The sequence below is a fragment of the Cimex lectularius genome, unplaced genomic scaffold (genome assembly GCF_000648675.2).
Source record: "Cimex lectularius strain Harlan isolate CLEC.00 unplaced genomic scaffold, Clec_2.1 scaffold202, whole genome shotgun sequence".
Taxonomy (NCBI): Eukaryota; Metazoa; Arthropoda; class Insecta; order Hemiptera; family Cimicidae; genus Cimex; species Cimex lectularius.
In genome coordinates this window covers 175132-194485 of record NW_019392803.1, presented here as the reverse complement: position 1 = coordinate 194485, position 19354 = coordinate 175132, and the positions used below count along the sequence as shown (strand labels likewise).

Here is a 19354-nt window from a genome sequence, read left to right as displayed (position 1 = left end):
TTATAAACTTCAAAATTACTGTCTGGAAAAAATTCGGGGTTCTGCTATCTGAAAGAACGTCAAATTTGCTGTAAGAAATTTAAAAATTTATTTACATTGTAGAATCGATGGAAAAGTACTGCACGAAAAATCCAGAAAAAATATTGAAATGTGGAATTTTTTGAAAATTTTGGATTGGTAACTGTTAATAACTACAAACCATGGAGCTGTGCAAATTCCTTCAAAAGTTTCCCATTCCAATTAGCTTCCAGCGGTATACCCACCTTTTCGGATTGCGTTTCTGGAACGACGTGACCACCAGCAAAGAAGTAGTAAAAATCAAATCGCTGCTGTTGGTCATGTCGTTCCAAACTTTGCACCTTCGTAAAATGGTAAGGGTAAAATCCTTTCCGACAGGGGGTATCTCAAACTCTCCATTATGAAACACCAAGCTGTATTATTAAAAGTTACCAATCCAACATTTTCCAAAAATTGGTAATTTCAACATTTTTTTCTGAATTTTTTTGTGCAGTACTTTTCCATCAATTCTGCAATGTAAATAAGTTTTCTTCCAGTGAATTTAACGTTCTTTTAGGTGGCAGAAACCAGATTTTGTACAGACAGTAATTTTGAAGTTTATAAACAATTTAGTGAACCTAAGTCGAAAAAAACCCCAAAACCTGAAATAACTTCTCTACCGTTTAGATTCGGACAGGGGTCCAATGAGAAGTTTTTTGTTGCGTATAATAAGTAGAAACACCTGAATTTTTCGACACTTATCGCCATTCACCCTTACGTAATTAATTATTAAATATTATTAAACCTCTCTCATTCCTTTACACTTCGGTATAAACATATTAATAATACGACCACTGAAAGTTCTGTAAATACATTTTTGAAAATTTCAAGTACAGTTTTTGGAGGAATGCTCTTTAGACCATATCAATTGGTGATTTCTCAAATTCTTTTTGAAATTGTTAATATTATGGACCAAAAGCTTTAAAATTGTATGAATACGTTATATATTTAGCAGGAGATGTAAGTCAAAAAAATTGATTTGACCAAATGAAACCGGGTTGGCCACCTAAATGTTTTTTATGATAGGTTAGAAAGTATAAATCATAGAATATAATTTATTTAAAAGAACCAGCAATGGAATTTGCATTGAATGGATTAATTCATAAAATATAAAGAGATGATAATTTTTAATAAATGGAACAAAGAAACACCAATGTAACTTATTTTTTAAATACACCTTTGCAAATCAATCATCGTACATAAAACACCATTTTAATTTTTTTTCATTTCAATTCAATATTTTTTTTAATTCAATTTTTTTCATTGCGTTCCAAATGCAAGTGTATTCACAGGTAGCCAAATTTTCCCATTCTAAATGGTCAAGGCAATGACGCCCCTGTCCAGTTTTTTCTTAGTAGTTTAATTACTAATTAATAAATAATAATGAGTTTACCATTCCACCCTCGGTGCTTTGGAGGGTTGGTTTTGTTAATTTTAATATTTTTTAATATACTTTGAACAGAAAATGAAGCTGAACCATTTCGTTATAATAGATAGACTTTAAGTCTGATCTATGAAATAAACAATTTTAAATCAGAAATAGAATCGTTGCAAGTAATATGAGGTCTGGGCAAAGGTGCCAACTTAGTCAATGTTCCTAACTTATTGTTAGTCTCGGAAACTTCCCCGAGTTGAAAGTTAAACGCATGTTCTTGGAAGGGATCGGGGATCACGGATAGGGAGCTAAATTTATATTAAATACTTTATTTCGTTTAATTACATTATGAAGATTGTCTTTATAAAGAGATCGCTACAGCTCTAATAATTCACTCGCTATGACTAGAATGAAGACGGCACACGGATTTGTTTTGAAAAGGGCGACGCTCACTAAGCCCGGGCCACTGAGACACAGAATTTTTTTTTAGTCTTTTAATTGAATTGCGTGTCCTGTCATGGACCTTCTCCGACGGTGAAGGAATCAGGGAACGCTGATGGCGTCCTCAGGTACGAACTGGCGGATGCTGGCGTCAAGACCGGTGTACCCTGGATCGACAGGGCCAGAGGAAAGGCGGATCCTCCTCCTCGGGCTTCGTTCACAGACCTGTACCTGGCTGGCCTGGTCCACCTGCCACACTTGCACATCAGAAGCCTGCGAAAAAATAGATATGAAATTATTTTAAGAATTTTCATGTTTTAATGATAATAATCAGACCTGACAAGAAATGATGCATATTTTTCATAGTACATTCAATTTTTGAAGCCTTATTGAATAAGTAGACAGAACGTGAGCTAAGTAATTTCTTCCATTGAATATCATGTGGGACAAATTCCTCCGGGATACATTATTACTGTGCTCATCAAGAACAAATTTCAATTGTGATGATGATGATTTACATCTGACACGGTCTGAATAACCCTAACCGTTGGTTGCGCAAGTTGTACAGAAGCTGACTTTCTTATCTTTTAACCATTGACTAAATTAAGTAAAAATCATACAGAGGATTAAAGGGGCACATAACACCTACTCGTTGGGTTTCGTGTACGAAGAGTCAAAAAACTATGTCGGTGTGCGAACCGCTAGTATGGCAAATATAGTCTGACGGTAATAGTTGAGAATATTGGTAATAATTTGAAACTAGTAATGTAAAGTACGTAGTATGGCAGGAAATACATTACTTTTTACATATATCAGAACACTAATGTTTATTTGGTATATATATATTTTATAAAATTGATTGATCGTTAGTTCGCTACATTGATTTTTGATGTTCTCTCCAAGTCATACAATCCCATTTTGATATGTCCTGTCCAGACATTTTAAAAGTTCCATATTTGATTTGGTTTGTATTGCTCAATAGGTATGCCTAGTGTGTCCAATCAGTTCATTAAAGGAAATATGCTGAGAAAAGTTAGTCGCCTGCCTTGGTAGTACAACATTTAACATTTTCGATATGTGAAATTCAGTAGTACAAATAAATTGTAATCGATCAATAATTTGTCAAATTTCACCAAATTTTTGTTCAATTCCTGGTATATTAAAGGAAAATTAAGGAAATTTGATAATCTAACAGTAGAAGTTCAAGATGCCATCCGATTGGTTTTGATATCACAATTTTGACGTTAGATGAAGGTACAATAATTAAATAATTTTGCAAATTTTTTCACCAGTATAATTGTTTTAAAAGTTTTAAAACTTCTGGCAAAGGAAGCGAAATCCAGTTTTGGCAAAGCTAGGTAGTACATCACTATTTACATCTTTAAGGATAGTGCTAATTTTTATTAAATTTTGAGCATCGGTTGGCTAGATGTTTACATAATTTTCCTACGAACAAATAAGCAGGCTTAGGCCTCTCGAATTTATCCTGACAACATAATTTTAACTTTAATGAACAGAGTGGTTGAGATGAAAAATTAGTGTCACGAGAGGGACTCGAACCCACGACCTTGGGCTCAATACCCTGCTGGCCTAACCACTGTCGTGACGTCCGTACTAATTTTTCATCCCAGCTATTATTTATATAAATCAATTTAAATAATTATTTTGGTTAACTAGGACCAACTAAAAACGTCTAGATTAAGATAAGAATTTTAACGATAGACGCGCGCAACAATTCTATAATTTTGCCAAGTTAGTTAAGTTTACGAGTATTACAAGAAAGTTAATTAAGGGAGAACCCTCATGTTCTCAGGTCAATGAAATTGTCTGTACCCATTGGGTCTAAATTTATTAATTTATTTTAATGTTCAAATCTTCAATTATATCAATTTCCATCTGATTCAAATCAGTAGAAGTCAGTACTCACTTGCTATGTGGCTGTACAGCTGATTTAAACAATCATATCGTTGAATGTAAGAACATGTGGTGGTCAGTTTTTCTTTTTTAATTTGAAAGTTCGTCATTTTTAGAAAGTAAGTTTTATCGGGCCCTCTCAATTATGTGGGAGATTGAGCTATCCCTTCCAGACGCCAAATCTGCATAGAATTCTCTATTTAAAAGCCCTTAGTTGTTTTTAAACTTCCAAGTCTCAGAAATATCTAGGTTGTTTTCATACGAACAAATATTCGAAATTGGGTTTTCATTTAGAACAGATATTTTTTCCAATAGCGGTTGAAATCGATAATTTTATAACTTATAAAAACCTAATATTTTTTGACGTATAATCTCGTACGACCGTCGGCAATAACGGTTCTCGGTTTAAACGGGAAATTGGCTCCGACTGCGCTGTTTTATTTTCACAAAGGAAAAATTACTTTCAACCCGCCCAAAAGAATTTTTCCTTGGTTATTGTGAAGTTTGCACAAACTCACACAAAAGTGGGAAATAAATTGTTAGGAAAAAAATATAACTTCCTAGTTTGAATAGTGCTGTTGTAAAATGTCCAATTATTTGTAGATTGGTTTTTTGTTAGTAAACCCTGTTTTGTGTTTCATTGTTCTGGTATATCTTTGCAGGATTGAATCGTATTTGAAGAGCCATTTGTTAAAAATTGAATGCGAATTTAGATTTCAATCTCCTTCATCGTAAAATACGTAAGGCTTTGCCAATACACTATAAAACAGTTTTGGTCTTTCGAGGATTTACCTTGTCTAGAACTGGTCGGAATATTAAATCCTATACTGGGCAGAATTTACTTCTCTAAACTTAGTTTTGCGATTGTAATCACTATTGTCATAGTTCTTATGGCTCAACAATTCATGTGTACATCTGTGATCGTTAAATTACCTTATAAACGCGGCTCTGAATGTTCTGTTGAATATCGTATAAATAATTGGGTTTATTGTCGACGAGACGTAACCCAGCCAAAGGCAGATGTCGACTACGTGGGTCGGCACGTTGCACGAAGGGCAGATGGCGAAAAGAATGTTGAGGATGAAGAAGGGCGCCCAGCAGAGTACGAAGGTGAAGAACACTACACCGAGAACTTTGGAAGCCTTCTGTTCAGTCGCCACGACGTTGGCCGCCATCGTCTGCCGTTTGGACCTACTCGCTAAAAACCTGTAAAACAGTGGATTGTTTCATAAGACAATTTTAAGTTTATGATTGACTGATTACCTTAAATTCAAAGTCGGCGGAGTGACGTTGAGTTGAAGTTTTAGCGTTTTAAGCCTGCAGTTTCTTGTCTCTCTGGCTATGCTCTCCGGAGTCTGCGTGGACCTGTCGACGACCCCTTCCGGACCGTTCGTGAAACCCTGCTCGTTCCCAACCCTGTGAGAATAAGAAAGCAAGCCAATTGAGCCTGAGATGAGCTGGGCTTTCTAGTCAAAACTGGAAAATTATAACCGGCCCTTTTATTCTCCTGTCTCATCCCTGCGCCGACCCCACGCCATTGTGCCTTTTTGAATTATATACGTCGTCCTGGGTTTTTTCAATCAGTACAGACCTATCGATTCTATCGTACTCCATTGTAGTATATAGGAGTTACGCCGCTCACATTTTTAAGAGATTGACGAACGTGAGTTACTAAGAATGGGATGGCTGGGTGATGGGAATACAGATTCCTCTCGTGTATTGTGCTCACTGGATGTTGGAGATTTTCAACCCTTCATGGTTGATTTTTTTTCGAAACAATTTTCGGAAGAGATGTTCAATAGTTGTCTTCACTATTGAATAGGTATTTGTATAATTAATTCCTCGACTCAAAATTTAATTTTAGAAAAACATTTTATTTTTAATTTTAATTCTTTACATACCGTGCACGTCAACATCAATAAAAAGTTTTTTAATTATTCCTAAAATATCAGTTTTACGTAAAATTAATCCTTTGTAATTTCAAATAATCTCTTATCTATTTCAAAATTAACCATTTTACAATATCACGTTAACCATTTTTAGTTTAGAATTAGCACTTATGCAAATTTCAAATTAGTGTTTTTTTTTTCATCAAAAAACCTAGAAGCTGGTATGAAATATATGCATATACAATGATAATTGATTCGAAATCTAATTAAATTAAAGCTAAAATAATTAGGTCTTTTGAAAACGCATAAAACTTAATTACATATAAAATTTAAAAAAAAAGTTGTGTTATTGTTATTGTGTAAATAAAAGACATTAAATTTTAAATATTAAAACCATTTACCCTTTAAATGTTTAAAAATAGTGTTTATTTTTATATTTTATTTTATATAATTTTTAATTGTAATGAAATTTTTTTAAATTAATTTTCGTAGGTTTTTAAAAACTAAATTATTTTACATTTAAATGAAAGTCAAATTATTATTTATTTTGTAGTTATTTTGTATTTAACAAAAAAAGATAAAATGCACAGGAATTTGTTTTATATGCTTATATTTCATACCTGAAGCTTTTTAATATCTTAAGAAACTTTCATTTAAATTTAACATGCGTTAATTAAAAGCGAATGAGGGTTAATTATAAGTGATATATGGTTAATTTGAAGTTAAAAAGTGTAAATTTTTACTTAAAAAGCATTAATTTGTCCCTTTCCACTATTTTAAACATTGTAAACAAATTTAGCTAACTAAATTGCACATAAATAGTAGCTTATTTTTTAACAATCATTCTCCTTGTGTCTCCTGGATGTTTTAGTGTTTCAAATTCGTAGGCTTATTTCCAGTTTTGGACAATTGTTATACGGTTGATAAATTTTTTTTTCTATTTTTCTACTAGAATCGACAGTTCGTTTATATGTTCCTACACTGAAAATCCTTGGATGGTTACGAAATCAATGAATTTATTAAACATTACTGTTCAACAATTTCTATTAAAAAAAAATTAAAATAAATATTTTAACTTAATTAAATTATTGATTTATGGTAGGTTTTCTTAATCGAGTGATATTACTTTGCCTAAAATGCTATAGCAAAAGGTTTTCGTAATTGTATTTTGACAATTAGGGGTGTATTGTTGTTTAATTTATATTATTTGACGCGTGCCTTTTTTCGCCGTTCTTCCCGAGACTAGACGCCATTTCCAATTTGCCTGATGTGTTTGTCGTCTGATTCAGACGATCTCTTGTTTTATCGATTGAGATTTGTTTTTATTGTGCGACTTTTCTTGCCTTTTTGCATTTTTTTAAGTAATTGAGAGTTATTACAGACGGGTTTAGGAAAATTCATTTCCAGTTCAGTTCTACGCCATTATTTTGTTTTTATTATCACAACCTCACTTTATCAGGTTGATTTAAATAAATTTAATTTTTTTTTTAAATCTTGGTATCTGTTGCGATTGCATAAACGATCCGTTGAAACACCCTCTCCATTAGTGGGTCGTAAAGCCGGAGAAGATTAGAAGAAGAGCAAATGTATGCCATGATTTGTGGCAGGTCAACTCGCCCGTCATAAATTGGCCGGGCATTAGCTTCCCCGACGAAATTTTTATTAATGTTCACTCATTAGGGGGGGGGGTCCCTTCCAGAGAGCGATTTAAAAATGTCTTTTACCCAAAATATGCTAACTACGATTCTCCCCGTGGGTCCTGTGTAAACATTTGTCAACCTTGGCGAGGTGGTTTTATGCTTCGGACCTTTTTACGACTACGGGTGTAGTATGGAGAATTTTGCGTGATGGGAAAGAATAAAGTGGGTTTTTTTTTCATATGTCACCCTGTAGCATAATACTTTTATTATCTCGTATCGCCGATTTATTTGATTCCTCTTGTTTCGGAAATAAAATGAATGGGTTCGCTAGAGTCGTTATTACCTATATCGGATATACTATTATATCTTGATCTATATATCTTGAGAAGTATCCTTCATTTTTTATTAACAATGAAATCCTTCATTTTATTTTTAAAAAATATACATATTTGCCCGAAAATGGTTTTTAAACATGTAAGTAATTAAGCTTACATAGTTTGTAACCGTTTCTATTAAGAAAATTTTCATAAAATGGCAATTGTTAACGATTGATATATTTTTTCAATGTAGTATTTTCTGTTCCTCAGTTCGGTTTCTCGTATAACCTCTAAAGACTAGATAATCCAATAGTCCTTCCTGCCTTTTGGTTCAAATATCTCTGCGACAAAGGCGGAAAGTAATGAGAAACGACCAACCCTGTCCACCTCGAGAAGGATAGAAAAAGGAAAAAGAAAGAAAAGATGGAGTTTCCGAGTTGGAAGCTTTAATCTATTAACCAGATTAATTTGTCACGGGAAGTCTGATAATACCCACCTGACGATAATTAATAATACGGAGTACTGATTGATTTCTATCGACCGGTTTTAGGGGTGTGTGTGTGTGTGTGTGTGTGTGTGTGTGTGTGTGTGTGTGTGTGTGTGTGTGTGTGTGTGTGTGTNCACGATAGCTCAAGTGGTAGAGCAGCGGCGTATCAAGCCGAAGATCGTGGGTTCGAATCCCGCTCGTGCCATTGACTTTTTTATCTCGACTAAAAACCTAAATTAATTATAATATATTAATTTGTCAAGCGGACCACGAAATTAGTGAATTTTATTATTATTTTGTTTTTACGAGGATTCGCAACAGCATCGGCTATATAAACCCTCGGGGTGCCGGTGTTTTTGAAAAAAAAAGCTCATTTGTAAGTATGTAGCGTTAGAATGCAGGGCCGCTGGATTCGAACCTGGGTCCTTCACCTTACAGTGATGAACACAGTGCCAACGCCTAAACAGCTGCGGCCACCGACGCCCCCCAAATTTCGTGTTGTTTTCCAATTTAATACAACTGTATTCTTTTTTTTTTCTTTGATGGTTTCATAGGGAATACAACGTAAATTTGGAAGGTTTGCTCATTAAATTTCTTTTGTTAGGAAAATATGTACAAAAAGGCGGCATTCTTGATGTAAATTCCTGCTTTTTTTTCGAAAGAACAAGCTTATTTTTAATAGAAGGCGTTTTATTAATTATAAAATCCACATATTGCAAGTTTGAAGTTTTAGCGGCTGGAAAAAAAGGCTACTTCGTTAAGTATAATAAGTCTTTTGTAACGATAATTAATGTCACGTTGTTACCGTAAAAATTATGGAATAAGTCAAACGCTTGTTACATAAATTTAATGGATGTTCCTAATAAGCGGCCTTTATAATGGTCGTTAATTTTCTTCTTCTTTTTTTCTTTTTGGAAAATGAGGTTCGAGGAGAAAAAAAATTAATATGTGATACGTTCATTTTTGTCGTAAACATTAGCTGGATTTAATTTTGTTTTGTTAGTATAATGAAGTAATGAAAAAGTGAGAATTTTGTTTTAAATTATTTTCTGCTGTTTCATATTATTCCTTTGGTGTGATTGAGTTTGAGAGGACAAATTTATTAAATATTATACTTTTTATTTTTTGTTATATTTTATTTGTTTGGCTGTTGAGATGTGGCGTGGTTGGCAAGTAAATGCTTTAAGCTTTTAGTTTTTCACTATATATGATTTATGACAAAGTTCTTCTATTGAGAAATTCAGTTTTAAGTTGAATTATTGGTTTGTAAAAAAAGTTAAAAATATAAATCTACCTGCAGTTAAATGAAGAATTAATCATCTTAGAATGGGACGAATTGACGACTTTCTAAACGATCTCCTTTTCTCTTTTCCCTCCCGGCTTTGGGAAGCAACACTTGCTAACTTTTCTTTACCGATAACCAATTGTGAGCAGTTATAATATCATGTTCGGTTTGTGGGAAATCCACCCCTGGGTAAAACAAATCCCGGATACTTTTTCCAGGACGCGTTATGAATAGTATCACCGTCGACGTGGATTAAGGCGTTTCCATACAGTCTAATGAATCCTCTGAACGCACAACAGATCGGTTAATAAATTAATAATAACATCACTTGCAGAGTTCTGGGCACAAAAGTGATTTGATCGATGGATTCTTGGGCCGGCCGCACAAAACAAATCGAACTAGGAAGGAAAACCATTCATCACAGTGTAAATGGCAAAAGAGGGAAGGGGCTCATCACGGCTATAACGCTATTTTGTTAATCATTTGTAATTAAATTATACTAGAGGGCCATTAATTCCAAATAGCATACGTCGACTACTCCGAAAAAAATTTGAATAGAATACTCATTCTTTTTTCAAATAAGTTATAACGCGATAGTACAAAAATTTGTAAGTGCTTTTCAAAATGGATTTTATTTGTGGATTGGATTGGTATTTGCACACAAAAAAGTATGAAATAAATAGATAATATAAACTAAATAAATTATATACATTTGAAAAATGGCAAAAATGAGGGGAAATTCGAAAGGTGGGTAGAGATGTAAGTTGGTGTCTGATTGGATCGAAGTCACGATAGGTCAAGTGGTTACAGCAGCGGCGTAATTAGCCGAAGGCCGTGGGTTCGAATCCCGCTCGTGACACTGGCATTTTTATCTCAACCACGACCTTACATAAATATAATTGAAAGAACTTATTTGGTCAATCAGACCACGAAACCTAATCGATTTAATAAGCAAAAGGAAGTGTACTTCGCTAAAGCTCTCGGTGGACATTTCATTTGTCGCCGAGAATCGAATAGATTACACGACATTTGAAAAATGGCAAAAAGTAGGTAAAATTCAAAAAGGTGGGTTGAGATGGAAATTGGTGCCTGAGTGGATCGAGATCACGCTCAACTGGTTGAGAAGCGTCGTATTTAGCCGAAGGTCGTGGGTTCGAATCCCGCTTGTGACATTAGCTTTTTTATTTCAACTAATACCTTACAAAAGATTAATTAATTGAAAGAAGTTATTTTGGTTAATCGGACCACGAAATCTAATGGATTTAATAAATTATATATTTTTTGATAATAATTGAAAATTTTTGCCGTTTATTTTAAAACTTTATATCTGTATTGTAGGTTATTGTACATATACTGCAGTATGGAATTGAAATTCTCATCTTTTTTAATTTATATTGGGTTTTAATGGTAAAATATATTTTATTAGTAAATTACATATACATACCAGTGGACTAATGGATAACATTTTATTTATTTATCTGTCTATATCAATTATGATCTCACTACCTTTTATTTAGATTTTTACATTTTATATATATTACTTTAAATTAGGGGAGGGAAAACTAATAAGGTGGTGTTGAGATAGGAAGTTGATGTCCGAGTGGATCGAGGTCACAATAGCTCAAGTGGTAGAGCAGCGGCGTATCTAGCCGAAGATCTTGGGTTCGAATCCCGCTCGTGCCATTAACTTTTTTTTTCATCTCAACTAAAAACCTTATTCGATTGTAATGTATATTACTATAAAATTTTTCCTCCCTTTTTTTTTGTTTTGTTTTGCAAATTAACATTATGTATGCCTTTTCTAACCAAATTAATTTTGTTTCATTTAAAAAAAATCATTTTACATTTTAAAAATTTATATTACGTTCGTTAATATTTATGTGTTCTGACCTGTATCAACATTCTTTTGTCTGTTACTTTGTTGTTGGTATAATTTATTTTTTAAAGATGGAACTCTTTTCCCTATACATGTCTTTTGACAGTTTTATATGGCCATGTATACAACATCAGAATTAATTTATCTTTTTTTACTTAATTTACTGTATAGGTAGTTGACAATTCCATATTTTAATATATGATCAATCGAATATTGGTGAGGTGATAAGATTGGTACCTTAGATATTTAAATGAGTCATAGTGAAATACATGTATAAAACCAATGTGAATAAAAAAAGATGTTTTTATAGTATAGACAATTGTAAATTAACCCAAAAGAGGACTATTTCATAAATCTTGAGGTTGAAAATGTTTTATCAAAAAATAAAATTCCATGCTGCAGCATATAACCTGCAGTACAAATGAATAAATTTGTTAGATATGCGAATATAATAGTTTACTTCGAAATATTCTTTCTTTTTAATTTTGAAATTAAATTATTTACCAAATTATACCTATACTTCCAACCACGACGGTATATCTTAAATGGGCCTACTGTTTTCTCTTAATAGAAACTTAAGTATTTGTACCCTTGTTAGTGGAAAAGACCTTGAATGCGAAAAGCGCACCTTGCCAAGGATAGTGCATTCCGTCATAAAATATAATAAACTTTCCGAAGTGCGTGAATTGCATTAAGTTCGCAACTTCTCATTGCCTCGCCGACAAACAGTAGCATTTAGTCATAGCACTTCTCACTTTGTCTTGAACATCGGTCCATCTTTGTTTTCTAAAGTCAAACAAACCAGGCCTCTGACAAGGTTGTAAAAGAGTTCCATTCGGTTATATTCTCCAATTTTAAAATAAAACAATTTTTCGAATAAGAACGTCCAATGTGCGAAGCAAGACAGTTCGAAATTAAGTTATTTCAGCCGTAATGTTGGCAAGCCTAGAATTTGAGGAGTTTAGGTTTTCACTATGTAAGCAAAGTACGTTTTTAAAGTATATACAAAAATAATATCAGTGGAAGTTTTCAACCACAGGTTGGGTGTGGCAGACTGTAATGAAAACAATTTCAAAATGGTTTCTAAATAAACACGATTTAGCTAGCTATAACACTACTATATTTTAAAAGTTAAACAGTTAATTCTATATTTTTCGCTATTTTACATGATAAGGGACAACAAATAATAATGAGGATTAAAATTAAATAAAGGTTGAAGAAGTAGTCTTGAGATTATTTACAAATTTTCAATGAGATCTCGGCCCTGAATTCGAACAACAGGTACTCGAAAATCTCTTTTTTCCGAAACCCCTGGGGTTGATTTGATGACTGCTGTTGGGAAATCACATAAAAAATACGTACAAGCATTGATTTGAGAAAGAATAGCACGATTAAAACAGGAAATGTATATTCAAATAGATAATATAACAAACGAAACTAGCCATATATGTAGTTAATTATTTTTAGTTAATAAGAAATCCGTAGAATATCTCCATCTGTCTATCTATTTTTGGCCGATATCTACGTTTCTCAGGGGCGAACAGGTCGATCTAAATTTGTATAAACACGCCGGAAAGTTTGCCGGTCGAGTTGTTGAACATTCGTCAATAATTGTCCAGGAGTAGCGAGAACGTGAGAACGAGCGACGTTCAAATGTAAATTCAATTATGAAACCAAATTTTCTTTTTGTAACAACCCTCCTTTGGCCCTTAGTACTTATTAATCAGATCATTCGGATAAAACATGATTTGTAGATTTATTGATCACTAGACAGCACATTCAATTTGTAACCAATTGGTGTCAGAAAGGTACATGTACAGATAGAGTTCTACATTTTTCACCCGCACGTTCTTTCCAAATAAAGACAAATATAGGGTGTAATCTGATGGATAAAACAATCGGATTAAGCAACAGTCCATGGGAAAAAAAGCATTTACTGAGGAAAAATGGGTATCCATTATTGCTAAATAAAAAGTTGATATGCCAAAGAACAATTGTACCTGTACCCACTATTGATGAACCTGAGAATACAACTAAGAATTTTAGACCACTAACATATTTAAATTTAATATATAATAAATTAAAAATTTTATTAGGGACCATGTTATTGACTAGGTTTCAAAATTACAGATTTCAGTTTTTCATTTCGTTGGAAAATACTTTCCATTCCATATTCAATATGGTTGCCAATGAAGCGGAGTGTGCATCAGGGCTCCGTCCTTGGTCCCGTTTTCTTCTTTCTTTACCTCTCCGGGTTAACGCACAAATTGAAGTCTTGCAGCCACATACACTGTGCCTCCAAATCTACATGGGATGTTCAAAGTCAAAAAAATGTATTAGATTGATTAATAAGGATATTAAGAAGATGGTTCAATGAACTGGTTGTAGTAAAATAAACCTTATTGACGATAAGACCAAATTATATTATACTTGGAACAAAATGTTATCTCAAGCCTATCGACTTTCTGAAAATTCATAAAATCAAAGTAAATTTTGCAGAAAATCAATGTTCAAAGCCTTTTACTTTGGTGATATCTTTCAAAATGATATGATATAGGATGAATATACAAATAAACCAACTGACAAAATTAACAATATTTTATTCCAACTCAAACTGAATAAAGCAATTTTATCAATACTGCTTAGAACCCTTTTCTATAGGCTCTAGTATTCTCCTCAGTTGATTTTATCTTATGACAAATTTTCAGTTTTAATATTCTTCATCTCCAAATCCCAGATACCTCTTTTCAGCCATTGGTTTCAATGGACAAGTCATTTATGAAAGATATTGCTCAACTGGCCCAAATCCTACTGATATCCATCCTCCTACAACTGATTTTTGATGCTTATATTTGTAAATCTGTGAAATCATTAATTAAAACTTTTTTACTGGCGTACAAGGAGATATATTCACGGAAGCTCCATAAAAAGACTGGTTTCGATCTAATCAGCCTCATTCCTGAATGTTCTTTAGTAAATAGTTACTACTTATTTAAAACGTTTAAAATTCTGTTGATATTATGTTTTTAAACATATCTTTTTTTTGAAATGTGAACGTTTTGTTCGATTGATGAGACGTCTTTATGAAAACGGTATTTCTCGAGAGGATCGTCATTTCATGAAAGCGGTTTCAATATTTGACAACAAAGAAAAACTCCGTGCAACAAGTAATCTCAAGGATCTTTCGAGTAGATGGGATCTTAGGCGTTATTTGACATCATGAAAGCGTCTCCCTTTTGTACGAAATTTATATGAAACGACGCTGGTTCCCGGAGGGTTTTTGTTACTTAGCCGTGGAAGTGTTTAATTCGATTCATCCCGAAAGCGCTTAGGCCGAAGGACAAAAGGGTGGTCTGACGAAAGAACGATTTTAACCCGATCGGTTATTTAAATAGGACGGAGGAAACCGATGTCTGAGAAGTAATTGTATTCACAGAGGGGTTAAAATCGGGCGAGCGTGATTCCCTCTGGGCTTTTGAAAGAGTGTCAAGAAACCCAGAAACTGGCGCCCTTCCTCCCCGAGGGGTCTCAATTGGCATCACGAGGCTAAACAGTTCAAAGATTCTGACTTAATTCAACAGCCAAACTTGTAAGTTTTACATAGGCATAACAGGGATTAAATGTCATCCCTTTTCTATATGAATTGCAAAAGGCCTGATACGGAACCCAGTTATATAAAGGGTATTAAATAGCAAATTGTTAGCCCCGGAGCGTTAATTAACGACTGGCAAAAAGGACTTCACCGCTTAAGCAGCATGGTAAAAATGCATCCCCCCCCCGAAAACTCATTCGTAGGTTATTCATGTCTTTTAAATTATTCACACCCTCTGAGGAAATCAACCTTTCCTTAAAATAGCCCCAACGAATTGATCCTACATACATATCTGACGAGGTCAAATCCCAGATGTACTTTTCAGGTTTAACGGCTGTCATTTCAAACATTACCCGTACATGATGACGGTGTACGTAAATAATTAAATCGCCTTTGGTTTAATAAGTGATTTAGGTTTTAGGTATTATATCTTAGTTCCTTCTTCCAACAAACAGAATTAGAAATGTTTTTACGGATTTATATTTAACTTTGTACTTATTAAGCATTAAGCATTCTTCGAAAACCACCCTGATGAAAAGTTCATTAATATTATTTCTTTGTAAGCAAGACCATTCAAAAATCTTTTATAACTATAAACAGTTTACAACCAAGTGAAAAGTAAAACATAACTTTCGACTTTATTTAATTAACTGTTCAGATTTGTATTTAAAAAATACAAAGATATTTGCTAAACAATCTTGGTATATCAGAGACACCTTGACTATTTATATGTTTTTAAGTGTATGTAAATATACATAGATATGTTGTTATTTTAGTGTGCTTATATAGTTGTTTTTTTTCTCTCTTTTTTTATTCCTGGAGAAAAAAATGTGTTGTTTGTTTATTAACAATTTATAGTCTGATTATATAGACAATATTTTGGCATATCATCGGACCTGTGCGTGTCTTGAGGTACGGCAGGGGGCACAGATCTCTGTTCAGGTACCTCAGGGCTATAGGGATTTTTAAATGTATATAGTTTTATGTGGTTCTGTTGTGTCTGTGTTTGACTTTATGTTAATTTATTAGAATGAATGTAATTTATTATCATGAAAGGAAGGGGTGATTTAATCCCGCCGCGAGGAATATCGAGTACTCTGGGGTGAGTGTATGACGTCTGGAGAGTAAAAGTAATTTATTAGCGTGAAAGGAAGGGATTGCTTATAACCCCACCCCGAGGAATATCGAGTACTCTGGGGTGAGTGTATGACGTCTGGAGAGTAAAAGTAATTTATTAGCGTGAAAGGAAGGGGTTGCTTACAACCCCGCCCCGAGGAATATCGAGTACTTTGGGGGAGTGGATGTGACCAGACATCTATGTTTGTGGAGATGTATATATACGTCCTGTATGTTTTGTTTCTATACTGTATTGTACCTGAGGTACAAACGAGAGACTAGCATTCTAGAATATCAACGTAGTATATATCTGAAATCAGAGGGTCAGTAACCAGATCGAGACGCTCAAATGGCTGCAGTTTAAAACAAAATATGCGCAAAAAAAGAAAAAGAAGGAAAATGCGCAGATGGCTGGCCAACTGTTTGTCGGCCCATAAACTTCCCACTTGTATAGTCCGACTCCGGCAGACGGTTGATAACCATTGCCGTTATGTGCTTTTTAGTTATGTTCAATTTTTCTCTCTGTTTTGTTTGTCTAATAAAGTACTTTTTCATTCATTCAATTTTGGGTCAATTGTTGTTAGTGAACAATACAGTGTGATATTTTTGTTTTGATCTGCGAGGTTATGGACCTTTAGTTTTGATGACCCTCGACTTGGCTTAACAAAACAACCGACCGGAATGACATTAACAAATCAAACTTACTCTTTCAAATACAATACCCATTTTAACCCTTTAACTCCATAAAACAAGACAAAAGGATATAATTAAGAAAATGACATACTGGTCAATCTCTAGGTTATGAAATGTCTAAACGTGACTGTAGCCAGAGTAGGCAGAATGATCGATAAAGGCCTAGAAGGATGGAAGGACTCGATAAAAAAATAAAAATCAATAGAAAAATACAAAGATATTTAAAATAAATCAAAGAACTATTGGTCAGCTAAACCTTTTTTCTTTGTTTAGCCTTTGGCTACAATACAGTATATAGTAATAATCTATTTGTTGACGTTTTCGTGGTGATGAACCTTTAATTTTGATGTCCTTCCATTATTTATTTGGTTCCAACTTAGCATAATAACTGATCAGAAAAAAACCCTTTTTAAATTATGTTTAAAACCAGAAAAAAGATATAATTGACAAAATGACGTAATGGTGAATCACCAAGATTGTGAAATGTCTGAACGAGACTGATAGATCAAACTAGCGAGGATAGTCAGGCTAGGATTATGGAAGAAGAGACAGAAGAATGTTAGTCTATTAGTCATTGAAATTTCTGTCAAGTATTGTTTTAATGACAGTAATAATTTTGTTTATAGTAAAAAAAAATCCTATATGTAATGTATATACATGCAATATTATGGTACACTCACTGAAAGTACCTTTCTGCTCCTTTCCCCGATGTCCTGTAGAGGTTGTTTTGCGGCGTTCTGTGTTTGAACCTTCCTCCCAGGCGCCTGAAGTGACGCTGCTCCTCTTCCCCGGCCGCAGCGACGAACCTGGCCTTCTTTCTTAAAAGCTGGACCGTGAGAGCGTATGTGACGACCATGATGACCATGGGTATGTAGAAGGCGACTAGTGAGCCGAAGATCCAAAACGTCCTGTTGTTTATGACGCACAGGTGCGGTTCGGGCATTATGTTAGACGCGTCGTGAACCCCTGAGACAACATGTTATCTCTAATTCTGAACTGACTGGCTTGATTTAGTCTTACCTAATACTGTTATCGAGCTGGAGACGAGCATGGACAAAAGCCACACAAGAGCTATTTTGTAACCGACGAGGCGTTTAGTCGAATAAGACTGACGTGTCTTGAGTGGGTTCCTTATACCCAAATATCGGCCCAGGCTGATGCAGCACATGTGCATTATGCTCGACGAACAGGCGAGGACGTCGCACGTCACGTAGATGTTGCACCAGACCACTCCTAGAGGCCAATAACCTGTCAAAGTAGGTTAATATAAGACTTGTTTTAGTTAACATCCACATCATTTCTTTATAACACGTTCAATAGGTAAAATTTAACAAAGGGCTTACTTCACAAAGTCTTTACTAAAGGTTTAATCTATCCCTTTATTCAAAAGATATAAATAATTAAAACCTTTCCCAGCTTTAGCTAGGATGTGGAAAATGCCGTTGGAAATTCCTCCCATTTGAATAACTGGGGCAACATCCTTCAAACATTTTTCGGGCATGGCAAATCGTTTATGAAATTCCGCACGGTTCTGTGGGTTGTCCAATGAGAAAAACAATGGACTATTAATAGTGCATATTCCCTCGGATTTAGAGTTTCTCTTTTCACACAGCGCGCCAAGTCTTTGCTGCTTCGACTTCGTTTTAAACTATAACTAATTGTTGATTGCGTTCCAACCGTTGGGAGAATCAACAGCAGAAACCCATTAAACAAAGCATATACTTCGTTAATTAATTAATCGATGTATTAAGTGCTTAAACTAAAAGCTCTTTCTCCTACAATTATTGTCTAAGAAGGCTTATAAACAAAATACGCAACTGCTGATAGCATGCAGACAATTAATTAACAAAAATACTTCGCGTGAAATTGTCTTGGAACTGTGAATTTGTATTCTGCTCGTTTTATATGAAATTCACGGTTTAAAACAATTTCACACAAAACCAATGTTACACCACAAGAATAGCACTAAACTTTATGTGAGTATGAAATGTTTGGTTCAGAATTTACATTTACGTCTTAAATTGTATTTTTCCAATCGACATATGTTTTGTAATATATCCCGACCCTGAAGATGACCCGAATAGAGGTCGAAACGCTGCGAAAAAATGAAAAAGGTTTTCCTAAACTACCTCATTCTTGACCGCTCCTCACGACTTCAACAAATTATTTTAATACTACGTTAATTAAATTTTCTAACAATTTTGATTTTACTTTCGATGTTTTTCGTTACTGGTCGGATTCTGCAATCCGACAAATCAAATGTTCTAATCGATCTTCTGTTACCCTTATCCGTAATTTTTCAATGCAAAATGATTATTCTTTAAAATTCTCTGTACCATTGACAAATTAAAGTCTATTATAACGTATTGAAAGTACATTCACGAAAATTTCATCGGATAATAGCAAAAGCCAGCACAACATGTATTGTTTATCAACCGGCTGTGTGTATTGTAACAAGCTAACGACCCATCATGGTAGAACACTGGGTACATTGAACGGACCATGACATGCCTTTTGAATTTATTTTATATTCGTTCCTGGCTGTTAATGTCTTAAGGTGCATGCCAGCCGGGATCATTTGTTTTCCGGTTGATCATATCTTCGTATCAGTTCTTCCTTCTCAAGAAATTTATATATTTGCCGCTCCCATATCGTTGGGAAAATTATATAGG

General features: G+C 34.1%; 2 protein-coding genes across 2 annotated transcripts in view; one reads left to right on the top strand and one right to left on the bottom strand.

Annotated features, from left to right (window-relative positions):
- LOC106669366 (26S proteasome non-ATPase regulatory subunit 1) overlaps nt 1-19354 on the top strand; it is a 438166-nt gene that overhangs the window by 259043 nt on the left and 159769 nt on the right. The gene's annotated exons all lie outside the window — the stretch shown is intronic.
- LOC106669368 (5-hydroxytryptamine receptor 2B-like) lies at nt 1759-17761 on the bottom strand. Its single transcript, XM_024228099.1, has 4 exons — nt 17363-17761; nt 5051-5203; nt 4721-4993; nt 1759-2146 (listed from the first exon to the last, which is right to left on the bottom strand). The coding sequence occupies exons 1-4, from the start codon at nt 17623-17625 to the stop codon at nt 1948-1950; spliced, it is 888 nt and encodes a 295-aa protein (XP_024083867.1). The 5' UTR covers nt 17626-17761; the 3' UTR covers nt 1759-1947.

Coding starts and splice junctions, on each gene's coding strand:
- LOC106669368 (XM_024228099.1), bottom strand. CDS start 17,625: ATGCCCGAACCGCACCTGTGCGTCATAAACAACAGGACGTTTTGGATC. Junction 5,204..17,362: donor GGAGCAGAAAGGTACTTTCA/GTGAGTGTACCA, acceptor TTATTCTCACAG/GGTTGGGAACGAGCAGGGTT. Junction 4,994..5,050: donor CCGCCGACTTTGAATTTAAG/GTAATCAGTCAA, acceptor ACTGTTTTACAG/GTTTTTAGCGAGTAGGTCCA.